The sequence below is a fragment of the Prunus dulcis genome, chromosome 6 (genome assembly GCF_902201215.1).
Source record: "Prunus dulcis chromosome 6, ALMONDv2, whole genome shotgun sequence".
In the NCBI taxonomy this organism is placed as follows: domain Eukaryota; kingdom Viridiplantae; phylum Streptophyta; class Magnoliopsida; order Rosales; family Rosaceae; genus Prunus; species Prunus dulcis.
In genome coordinates this window covers 22,406,545-22,418,922 of record NC_047655.1, presented here as the reverse complement: position 1 = coordinate 22,418,922, position 12,378 = coordinate 22,406,545, and the positions used below count along the sequence as shown (strand labels likewise).

Here is a 12,378-nt window from a genome sequence, read left to right as displayed (position 1 = left end):
GTTTTCTGTTTTCGGGCCACCAAATGTATTTTGCCTAATTTTTGTTCTCGGAAAATGAAAACAACTCCTTAAAACGTTACTGAACGGGACCTCATCTTTCCACCCACCATTATTTCTAAAATACCATTTAATTATTAATTCAAGCAAACTCTCTCCCCTCTTTCTTTTTCATTTTTTCATTTTCTTCCCTTTACTTCTCTCTTTTCTGTCTGTTTCCCTTTTTTTTTTTTCCTTGCGTTTATCCCTCTCTTCTCTCTATGTTTCTTCTTCTTACTCTGCGCCATTTTTGGCTATAACCACACTACATGCAAAAAATTTGGATTTTACCCATATCTATGTCCCTCACTGCTGAACTTTTCTGGGTCCACCACTGACCCCCGCCACCAATTTGATATTCCCACCCCGACCCACGCGCCTCCTCCTCTGGCGAAACCAAAATAGAAGATGATGACCATGTCATCTATTTATTTTTTTGGGTACAGAAATTCAAAGAAATTGCAGGCGGGGGGTGCGGCTAGAATTGAGACATAAGATTGGGGATGGAGTTAATGGGAGTGCTGAGAAATTGCAGGGAGGGTGGGGCTACAATTGAGACATAAGATTGGGGGTGGAGTTAATGGGAATGCTGAGAAATTGCAGGGTGGAGTTAATGGGAGTGCTGAGAAATTGCAAGGTGGAGAAGGATGGAAAGAACGGGCAGCGTGGATTTTGAACAAAAGAAAAAAAAGAAAGAAAAGAATATGGGTGTGTGTGAGAGAGTTGTAAATTTGTCTTTAGAAGTTATTTTATAAAAAGGTAATTTTTGCTAGTTTCCTTTATATTCCAAAAGACGTTATCATGCACTCTCAAATGCCAAAACTTCACCATAAATTTTGTTCGAGTATCCTTGCTAATTTTTTTCATTTTATGCACAAAATATATGGTATAACAATTCATCCATGTGGTTGCCAACACTTAGGCCCTACATATTTCATTAAAAATTTAGTTTCTCTGTACGAGCTTTCGTGTTTGCGAGAGGCATTTTTTTAAAAAAAAATTTAATTTTGAATTAAAAAAGATAATGGGTGTTGTGTTTCATAAAAATAAGATATATTATTTGATTTTTCTTTTCATTTTAATTTTTTTAATATGAAAAAAGTGAATTTACCATATTATCCTCATTTTATTAATAATTTCAATTTTAATGTTTTGCATTAACTAAATGCATTTTTTGGTATTTTGCTTTATATATATATATATATATATATATACAGTCCCGATCTCTTGGACCACAATAGTCCAAGAGATTGTGGTCACCCACCGTTGGATATTAATCCAATGGTTTAAAATGGTTTCTTAAAAGGAGTGCAAGAGTGAGTGAACCGTTGAATCTACATCTAACGGTGAGTGACCACAAATCTCTTGGACCATTGTAGTCCAAGAAATCAGGACTGTATATATATATATATATATATATATATATAGATTAATCCATGTGGTTGCAGCCACATCCACCATCGCATTCGTAACAAATTTGGGAAAAACATGTTTTTCAACGAACTATTTTGTGCATAAGAGTGAACAAATAAATAAATAAAAAAACCATGACAAAGAATAATTGAATGATTTACAACAACCTTCATCAAATACAATGTATAACCAAATTTAAAGAACCTGAATAGTATTAGAAAACGAATTTTGAGAGAATGATTTGATAGAAAATAAATAAAAAAACCATGACAAAGAATAATTGAATGATTTACAACAACCTTCATCAAATACAATGTATAACCAAATTTAAAGAACCTGAATAGTATTAGAAAACGAATTTTGAGAGAATGATTTGATAGAAAATATAACCCAAAAAAAGCAATGGAAAACTTCACGAATGCTGTTAAAAAAAAAAAAAAAAAATTTACTTATGCTGTAAAACCTCCATATTCAATACCGATACAAGTTGACCATAAAATTGCATAAATAGAACAAAAGAAAAACTTATTTATTTTTATTTTTGTTTTTCCTTTTACTTTTCCACACTCACAACAATCCTCACCAACCACTTTCCCTGGTGTCGTCTCCTACCCCTATACCAAGCAACTAACAAGAATACGGTCGTCCAAACATCCACCTTAGAAGCCACGTAGCCTACATCCCCACCGTTGGATCCACAGATGATCATACGGTCACGTTCAATTTTCAACCAACCCTCGTGTGTCTCTCTGCCACTCTTATGCTCACCTACCAAGCACTTCCCAAAGATGACCCGTTTCAAAACCCTCCCTCCTTTTAACACTTGTTCTCCATCCACCATCTCTCTATTTAAGCACCCTCCTCTCTCCCTCCACTTCTCAGAAAAACACTCTGCACATCCTCCTCCTCCATATTCTTCTCACATTCATCAAACACTTTGTTCTCATCAGTTTTTGTATTTTCCCATTTGGGTTTTTGGTAATTAACATGGCAACCAACTCCATCAAGCAAAATGGTCACCAAAACGGATCGTTAGAGTCTTCTGAGCTCTGCATAAAGAAGGACCCTTTGAACTGGGGTGTGGCAGCAGAGACACTAAAAGGGAGCCACTTGGATGAGGTGAAGCGCATGGTGGCTGAGTACAGGAAGCCGGTGGTGAAGCTCGGTGGAGAGAGCCTGACCATTTCCCAAGTGGCTGCCATAGCCACTCATGACTCTGGGGTCAAGGTTGAGCTCTCTGAGTCAGCCCGGGCCGGCGTCAAGGCCAGCAGCGACTGGGTCATGGACAGCATGAGCAAAGGGACTGACAGCTATGGTGTCACCACTGGGTTTGGTGCTACCTCCCACAGAAGAACAAAGCAAGGGGCTGCCCTTCAGAAGGAGCTCATTAGGTAACCTCTAGCTCCTCCTCATCATAACATGTTTTATGACACCGAATATCAATTTACAGTACCTGCTACATTGTCGATATTTATTTGTGAGCGTATCATATACTGTAGATTGGTAGTCAGTAGCTCAGCCAACTAATTCCCATCGTTTTATTTGCACCGGTTGCCTCACCTAGAACTTTGACTCGACTGAGTTGACCCAGTGTATGGTGGACGAGTTGAATGATTTGTTGTTGTGGAGGGTATGGGGGTCATAGGCATTGCTTAGTTAATTACTTGCAAGTGGAATATATAGGGACCCAGTTGAAACGGGCGAGTTGACTGAGTCAGGACGGGTTGACTGCCCGTCCCGTCTCTCTCTCTCTCTCTCTCTCTCTCTGTTTTTTTTTTTTTTTTGGGGGAAAGAACATGTTCTGTGGACTTGGGGGTTAAGAATTTTGCTATAGGAAACCTTTAGAATGACAAGGTGAAAGTTGGGTTTTGTCACTAGAGGTGACAATTATAATTAGGTGAAAGATCTGCTATAGTGGATCTTGAATGTTAAACTAATAATTTTGGACCCAAGTGGATTTGAATTTTATCATTTATGCCATCAGCATTTCTCCTCCTTAGCTACATTTGTTTTTCAATAACTTTCTTAATTCACCAAACCATGGCTGATAATTGTGGTTCGATTTTCTTGGTTCAGATTCTTGAACGCTGGAGTGTTTGGGAGCACGAAAGAGTCAGGCCACACTTTGCCTCACCAGGCAACAAGAGCAGCCATGTTGGTTAGGATCAACACACTCCTCCAGGGCTACTCTGGCATAAGATTTGAGATCTTGGAAGTCATCACCAAGTTCCTCAACAACAATGTCACTCCATGCTTGCCCCTACGCGGCACGATCACAGCCTCCGGTGACCTTGTCCCGCTGTCCTACATTGCCGGGATGCTAACTGGCAGGCCTAATTCCAAAGCTGTAGGACCTGATGGCCAGACCCTGAGTGCTGCAGAGGCTTTTGAGTTTGTTGGTATCAATTCCGGGTTCTTTGAGTTGCAGCCTAAAGAAGGCCTGGCTCTTGTTAATGGCACTGCTGTTGGTTCTGGCTTGGCTTCCACGGTTCTTTTCGATACTAACATTTTGGCATTGCTGTCAGAAATTCTATCAGCAATTTTTGCTGAAGTTATGCAGGGGAAGCCTGAATTTACTGACCACTTGACACACAAGTTGAAGCACCACCCTGGCCAAATTGAGGCTGCAGCAATTATGGAACATATTTTGGATGGTAGCTCATATGTTAAAGCTGCTAAGAAGTTGCACGAGCAGGACCCTCTGCAGAAGCCAAAACAGGATCGATATGCTCTCCGAACTTCACCTCAATGGCTCGGTCCACAGATCGAAGTGATCCGGTACTCCACCAAATCTATTGAGAGGGAGATCAACTCAGTCAATGACAACCCTTTGATTGATGTGTCAAGGAACAAGGCCTTGCATGGTGGCAACTTCCAGGGGACCCCAATTGGTGTCTCTATGGACAATACTCGTTTGGCTATTGCATCCATTGGGAAGCTCATGTTTGCTCAATTTTCTGAGCTTGTCAATGACTTTTACAACAATGGATTGCCATCAAATCTGTCTGGAGGCAGGAACCCAAGTTTGGATTATGGCTTCAAGGGGGCTGAGATTGCCATGGCATCTTATTGTTCTGAGCTTCAGTTTCTCGCAAACCCGGTCACTAACCATGTCCAGAGTGCAGAGCAGCACAACCAAGACGTGAACTCTTTGGGGTTGATCTCTTCAAGAAAGACAGCTGAAGCTGTTGATATCTTGAAGCTCATGTCTTCCACATTTTTGGTGGCACTTTGCCAAGCCATTGATTTGAGGCATTTGGAGGAGAACTTGAGGAACACAGTTAAGAACACAGTGAGCCAAGTTGCTAAGAGAACTTTGACAACTGGGGTTAATGGAGAGCTCCACCCATCAAGATTCTGTGAGAAGGATTTGCTTAAAGTGGTCGACAGGGAATATGTTTTCTCCTACATCGACGACCCCTGCAGTGCCACTTACCCATTGATGCAAAAACTAAGGCAAGTGCTGGTTGAGCATGCTTTGACAAATGGTGAGAATGAGAAGAATGCAAGCACTTCAATCTTCCAAAAGATTGTTGCTTTTGAGGAAGAGCTGAAGGTGCTTTTGCCTAAAGAGGTGGATAGTGCAAGGGCTGCATTGGATAGTGGAACTGCTGGAGTTCCAAACAGGATTACGGAATGCAGGTCTTATCCATTGTACAAATTTGTGAGGGAGGAGTTGGGTGCAGAGTATCTAACAGGGGAAAAGGTCAGGTCACCGGGCGAAGAATGCGACAAGGTGTTCTCAGCTATCTGCGAGGGAAAGATTATCGACCCGATTCTGGATTGCCTCGAGGGCTGGAACGGTGCACCACTTCCGATCTGTTAGCATTTCGTTACGCTTTGAGTGCTGCATTCCATTCCACTACTTCTGTGTCCATAAGTTTGATTGCATTGCTGGTAGCCTGTGTGACTATACCTATTTTACCTAATTAATGTAAAACCATCTACTTTATGCCTTTCGATTCTTTCTAAGTTCTTTACCACTTCTTTGTTATTTAGTGAGAATAGTATTCAAATAGTCAGGAAATGTTTTTCAGAAAATGTTGAATGTCTGTCTCTCTCTCTCTCATCAGTTACATAAGCATCTCCCATAGGAGGCTATCAATTCTCTTCATTTTCTTTTAGAAAAATCTCTATTTTCTTGAGGCTGATGAGTTTCACTTCTCTTATTTCATCTTTGTGTTTTCAATTCAAGCGATAATCTGATCATTTGAGTTCCTAAATGACCACCATAATGTTAAAATGAGATGATGCAGAAGAAAATGGTACCAAAATTTACACCAGAACTTCAAATACTTTTTAGCCCTTCAACTCAAACCAAAATCCTTTTAAGCCTGCCTAGACCTACAAGATTATGAAAACTAATTGGCAACAAATAGAATTAATCAAAACAAAACAAAAACAAAAGAAGAAGGAAAATCCCCCATCAGAGTCTAAACCATACAGAGAGGCCAAGCACTCCGCAACCATAAGCCATTATAAGACCAAAAGGATGGCTCGAGATCCACCTGGTTGGTTTAGCACTCGAGAAAATGCAAACTCCTGGTCAGCTTCTACCAATTTGAGACCATAAAAAAAAGAGAGAGAGAGAGAGAGAGAGAGAGAGAGAGAGAGAGAGAGAGATGCGGCTTTGACACTGTTCAACTGCACAAGTCTTATCCACTTCAATAATCCAAAGAGCTCAAATTTCATGAATATCATTGGACATAGAGAGAGAGAGAGATAGAGATGCTGCTTTGACATTGTTCAACTGCCCAAGTCTTGTCCACTTCAATAATCCAAAGAGCTCAAACTTATGAATAATTATTGGACATACAAAACATGATATCGTACTAAAAATGCTCTTAACTACCACTAAGTCGTTAAAATAACATTATTGTTACTGGAACAAATAGTTCAACAATATCTATATATTGTCTATATGACCAAACAAAAATAAAAATTCTATATATTGTCTCATCATTTCGTTAACAAACCGTCCTAGATAATCTTGATATAACATAAAGGGCTTTTTATCACAAAACATTCCTGACGTTCGCAAAACTATTAGATTGCGGCCTTAAATTTTTTTTTTTTTTTGTATCACTCGTAGTCTCTAACCTTAATATGTGTGCTCTTAAATAGTTTTTATCGTGACTTTCCGTCAAAAAAATCGTTAAATCTCATTATGTGAATCACGTGCCCATTTTATGAATGATATAATTGTCAAACCAACCCCTTTGACCTCCTCAACGCCTCAGACATGTGCCACCAATTTGGAACCATTTCCCTCCATTTCTTGTTGGATTGACGGGCAAGAAGGGCTTTATATATAGGTGTTTGTGTTTAGGGCTCAACTAAAACTACAGTTCCATTTTCACATCCTTGAAGAATCTCTTACTTTGGACGAAGAAGAAGCGCTGAAAATGGAAGGGAAGAACATGAACAAATTGAACTATAAACAACACACATTGAACAAATTGAATAAACTAAACTATCAACCACTATGAACAAATTGAACCAACTCCATACATAAAAAATCACTTTCAATTACATCATCAACCACATTCAGTGCCATCACATTAACCCCTACATGACTTCCATCAAAAACCACTTTCAGTTCCATCACTTTAACCCCTAGAAAGCTTCCATCAAAAAACAATATCATACATCAAAAACCTTAGACCACTTCCATCAAAAACCAATTACAGTTCCATAAAACATCATCTCAAACTCTCCATGGCCTTCCTTTGCTGGAGACTTTAGTCTCCTTCTTTGGACAGTTTGTGATGTTGAGGCTTGCTGGGATGAAGAATTGTGTGCAGTAGGTGGTTGTGAAAGCCTGACAACTGCTAGAGAAGGTTGGGATGAAGAATTTATCAGTTCTAGCATGAGTTGTAAAATCTGACCCATTAGCAGCTTTATCATTATTTTGCTTGTCGCATAAAGCTGAATTTCATACTTCTAGTCTCAGAGATGTGACACCATCAAGGCTTCATTTTGAACAAAAGGATGCAATTGGGGCACTGAAAGACTCTGGTTTGTCTTTCTTCTCCTTTTCTTGGGCCTTTTGTTTTGGTACATTATTTTGTCTGAGCCTTTGCTGCACAATCGATCCCAACAACCAAACGAAATAATCATCCATGCTTGTGAATCGTTCACTGACTTACATCCATTTTGTGCCAGCATTAAGTCCCCTCGTTTTATACTTCAATGCCTAAAGATGAGTTTTGCTCTTGAGTAATTGTTTAAAACCAAACTTAAGTTCCAAGTATGAGTTTTGCTTTCACAAGTATTCAAGCACATGTAGACGTCCGTTTGTTATTGATGTATGTTTAATCCATTGTAAAGTCCATACGCATTCACGATTAACAATTGTCTAAACATGTGTGAATGACTATCTATCGAAGGTTAGAAGAAAGTATGTATTCCCTGCTAATCAAACCCACAAGTTCAAAAGTACGAACTATCAAAGTCTGCCTAGGTTGAGAAAATGGAGCTAAAAAGCATATGTTCATTAGAATATTTCCACTCATTTGTCATGGCAAAAAGAAGGAAAATTTGTATAGAGTTTTGGTGTGGGAAGTGAAGAATATGGCTAGGTATTTATTTATTTATTTAAAAAAAATATGAAAACTTTTGTATTTTTTTCCTTTGTTTTTTCAGTTTTTTTGTTATTTAAATTGGTTGCTAAAGTCACAATGATGTTAGCATGCGGTCAGCATGTCCAGGCAGCAGTCCAGACAAGTCTTGCCTTTGGGCTTGTCTAGATTGATGGAGCCCAGCTCTTTCTCTGGCAAGACTTGGGCATTGAAAACTGAATTGGGGGCCTAGAGGGCCTCTTGCTCGGGCTGGGGCCTCCTAGTGAAAATGCTTTTAGGAACATCAAGATTGTGCACAAGAATAGAAGGAAGTGATAGGGTAAGATGTAAGAGTATCTTCTGGGCCTGACCCAACCCAACTAATAAGTTGGGTCAAGTATCAAGGGAGCATAACAAGACTCTAATATAAAGTCCATTGACCATTCCTAGTGGGTTTAAAGCTCTCAAAACGCCTTAGTTTGTAGAAACTGAGACCATTTCAGTTATGTTGGGCAAGCCCAACTTAGTGGTTATGTTTTTCATCTATCTATATATATAAAGCAAAAGGCAAAGAATAGTGAAACATTCAAAATATTAATGCAAACATTAAGAATTGGAATTATTAATTAAATGAGGATAATATGGTAAATTCACACATTTTCATATTTAAAAAAATTAAAATGAAAAGAAAAATCAAATAATGGATCCTATTTTTATGAAACACAACTATCCATTATCTTTTTTAATTTCTAAAATAAATTTAATTTTTTTTTTAAAAAAAAGTCTCTCGCATGCGCGAAGCGCGTGCGGAAAGGCTAGTTAAACAATAAATAAAAAAGTTCTCATGAGGTTTGTGAAACTATTAGGTTTAGTGTTATTGAGTACAAGTGATAGTCTTTTGTATGTGTTGAGGCCCAAAAAATCCACGGTTGGGCCCGAAAATATTCTCAGCCCAAAATGATATATTATTGAGAAAAGACCCAATTTGGAGTACACGAAAGTCCGCCATGCACAAGTCACACTCCACGTGCCATGCCAAATAAATAATCCGTCATGCTAGGAATTGAGATTAAGATTATAAAATGCATTAGCTCTATAAATCCATGCTAATTATCCCACCAAGCATCATAATTAAAACATGCCAAGCGACATGCCATGCCAAGCACGAAATCATTATCTCACACCCAACCACACTACAAGCTTAAGTGGGCCCAAGCCACTCAAACGCCCGGGGCTTGCTTGAGTAGGTTGTGGCATGGATGGTAATGAATCAACATGAGGCCCATTGATGGGCCGAGAAATGGAAGGTCTCGGGTTGCTTGGGAGCCTCGAGACTCAAGCCCATTTCTTAAGCCCAAACATGTGAGTGTGAACAACAGAGAAAAATAGTCCAATAGCCCAAGAAAAATAGCCTATTGACACAACCAAAAAGCCCAATGTTTAACAAAAATAGCCCACTTGCTTGAGGAACCACCTTGGCCCATACAAAACCACAATATAAGCCACAAAAATCTCAGCCATTTACTGGAAAAATAGAAGCCACGTAAAGAAGGTCCGCAGGATCATTGAACAAAGCTGCTGGGAGGTTCCAGCACATGGAGGGAGCAAGTTTCAAAGCCAAAACATCCAAGGAACCAAGGGATATTAGCGTGTAAGATACCAAAGAGAGAAACACCATTCGAACCAGCATATATATCCCAACTCCTTTTCTCATCAGACTTGACCATGGAAAAAAGGGAAGAAAGCAATAAAAGATATGGCTGGGAATGGAAGTCTGCCATTGAGACAACTGCCGAAAAAAGGGGCCTTGAGCTTCAAAAAAAACTCTGATATGGTGCAAATAAATAGAAGGGATTTCATCAAAATGGGAAGAGTCAAGGAGGGAGATGAGAAATGAGAGGAAAAGCTTGGCCAAAATGGGTAGGAGCCATTAGGGTTTTTTGAGAAGCAGTGATTTCCAGCGGCTATAAAACGAGGCTTCTCCTACCTAACAAATCCAACTCAGATTCAGAAAGCAAGCATTCTCTCTAACTTGCAAAAAACCCAGCAACCTCATGCACTATTCACCTTTCTTCTCCATTCTTCTCTTCTGGCAGAAAGAGCACCTGTCAAGCTGCCGGAAGAACTCTGTTCTCTATTTCCTCTTTCTTAGCCAAATCTCTCACAAAACTTCTCATTTCTTACCATAACACTTCCTTTTCCCTTAAAGCAAGCCTAAATTTTCTCTTAGTGCTAAACTTATGTTGATTTTGCTTCCATGCCACATGCCTCTCATGCAAAGCTCAAAAGTTTATCTGTAAGCATGCAAAAATTACCTGTAAGTTGCCATTGTTTTGGCTGGTGAAGTTAACCAAAATACTTCCTAAGGCTCTGCTGCCCTTTCGAAGCATTTTTGGGGCTTAATGTTCGAACTCAGACAAAAAGGACAATTTCATCAGTCTGCCTTTTATGGCAGCCCAGCCCATTTATTGTTGTCGGAAGAAAAAGTCCCCTACAGTATGGAAGTCACACACACATACACATACACCTAATATGCCATGAGGTTCGAACTTAAAATCTCTTGTATGTAAGTCAAGATCCATTTCCATTAGCATTAGGTTTAGTGTTATTAGTCTTTCATCTTTTATTTTTTCGACATGTGTCATCCTATTCCCAAAATTCTGTAAGCTTCAAATTTTTTTTAGTCTAATTTGTTGTAAAGTATAAAGTAGTGGAGCCCACTTACTATTTGTTTGTAGACTTTGGTGCATGAGTTTATTGCACATTCACGGGCATCATTTCCTTAGCCTATAAATAAGACATTATTGTGCCTTTGCATACACACCTCCAATTGAGAGAAGAATGAGAGTCAGGCAGAGAAGAGGAAGAGAAGGAAGAAAGAGGGTGAGTGAGTGGAGAGGAAAGAGAGCAGAGAGAAATTCTCCAAGAGAGAAAATTCAGTGAGCCACACATATTGTAAACTCTAAAGTTGTAGCCCTATTATTTTATATAGTGGAAAAGTTACTGCTGCTGCTCTCCGAGGACGTAGGCATAGCCGAACCTCGTTAAATGTTGTGTCTCATCTACTTTACGTGCAGCTCAAAATTCGCACATATCCCAGTCCATTTTATAACACGTTATCAGCACGAAAAGCTCTCAACGTGGGATATGTTTTGATGAACCCAGGAGATAAGCACTCTGTTTTCTTTATATTGTTTATTTATTATTATTACTATTCATCATGCTCAACATATCTATCCCTTCATAGATCCTGAGTTTGACTGCATCTATTATGGCCCATCAGATAAGTAGTTCCTCAAGTATGCTCTGGAGGCCGACTCTTATGACTTGCCCAGGTTTGATGGTTTGAATTTTATAAGGGGGTGGCAGGGAAAGAAGATAATGTTTGTGGATGTAGATGCCCAAAGTTTTTTTTTTTTCACAAAGATAGCTGCACATGCCCACCAAGTTAGATTCCAAATTGCTTTAGGTGTAGGTCACTCAAGTGTTGGCACCTACTTCATCTTTTTATCTCTAGCCTTTTGACAAAGTGGCATGTGCCATCATTTCCCCATTTGAAAAGCCCCCGTATGACAAATAAGGAAGCTAGCAAATAAGCTCCCTATCTTTTCAATTATTATTATTTTATACTATTTAATATCAATATTGGTGCATGTGTGTGCAGATTACAGGAGAAAAACATTCGATTTGGGGAGACAAGCGTGCTATCTTCCACAAACGATAACAATATAATATAATATTATCTGATCGTGGTGTTGATAATAACCCACCAACAATTGCCTTTAATTTATATATACAATAATTCTATTATTAGCTTTAATGGACGGTTTCACCTTCTATATTTTTAGTGGTGGTTTTTATCCCCACAGCTATTTTATTTACTGTATGGTGCAAGTTCATTACCCATACAATTTATTTACTGTATAATGTAGGTTTATTATTCATACAACAGTATTTATTTAAAAGGGTGGTGCGGGTTTATCGTCCACGCCTTTACTTTTATTTAAATGTATGGAGCAGAATTAGTGCCCATACAAGCACGTTTACTTTATCGCAAATTTACTTTTACTTAAAGTATGATGTGGAATTAACCCTCATACTTTATGAATTTACTTTACCGCACATTTAATTTTATTTAAAGTATGGTGCGGGATTAACGTCCATACATCAAGCAATTTAATTTATGAATTTATTTTACCGCACATTTACATTTATTTAAAGTATGGTGCGGGTTTATCGTCCATACCAGTAATTTATTTACCAACAATTTATTTTATGGATCAATTGTGCTGTATGATGAGTATTTATAGTATGCAGATCAGGACCAGAAGTTCCTTGATCCTCATCATACAATTACATCAGGACTTGA

The 12,378-nt window shown here is 38.7% G+C and overlaps 1 protein-coding gene across 1 annotated transcript; it reads left to right on the top strand.

The window, feature by feature from the left end:
- The first annotated feature begins 2,266 nt into the window (after window positions 1-2,266).
- Window positions 2,267-5,594, top strand: LOC117629967 (phenylalanine ammonia-lyase 1). Its single transcript, XM_034362655.1, has 2 exons — window positions 2,267-2,840; window positions 3,526-5,594. The coding sequence occupies exons 1-2, from the start codon at window positions 2,437-2,439 to the stop codon at window positions 5,273-5,275; spliced, it is 2,154 nt and encodes a 717-aa protein (XP_034218546.1). The 5' UTR covers window positions 2,267-2,436; the 3' UTR covers window positions 5,276-5,594.
- The last annotated feature ends 6,784 nt before the right edge of the window (window positions 5,595-12,378 follow it).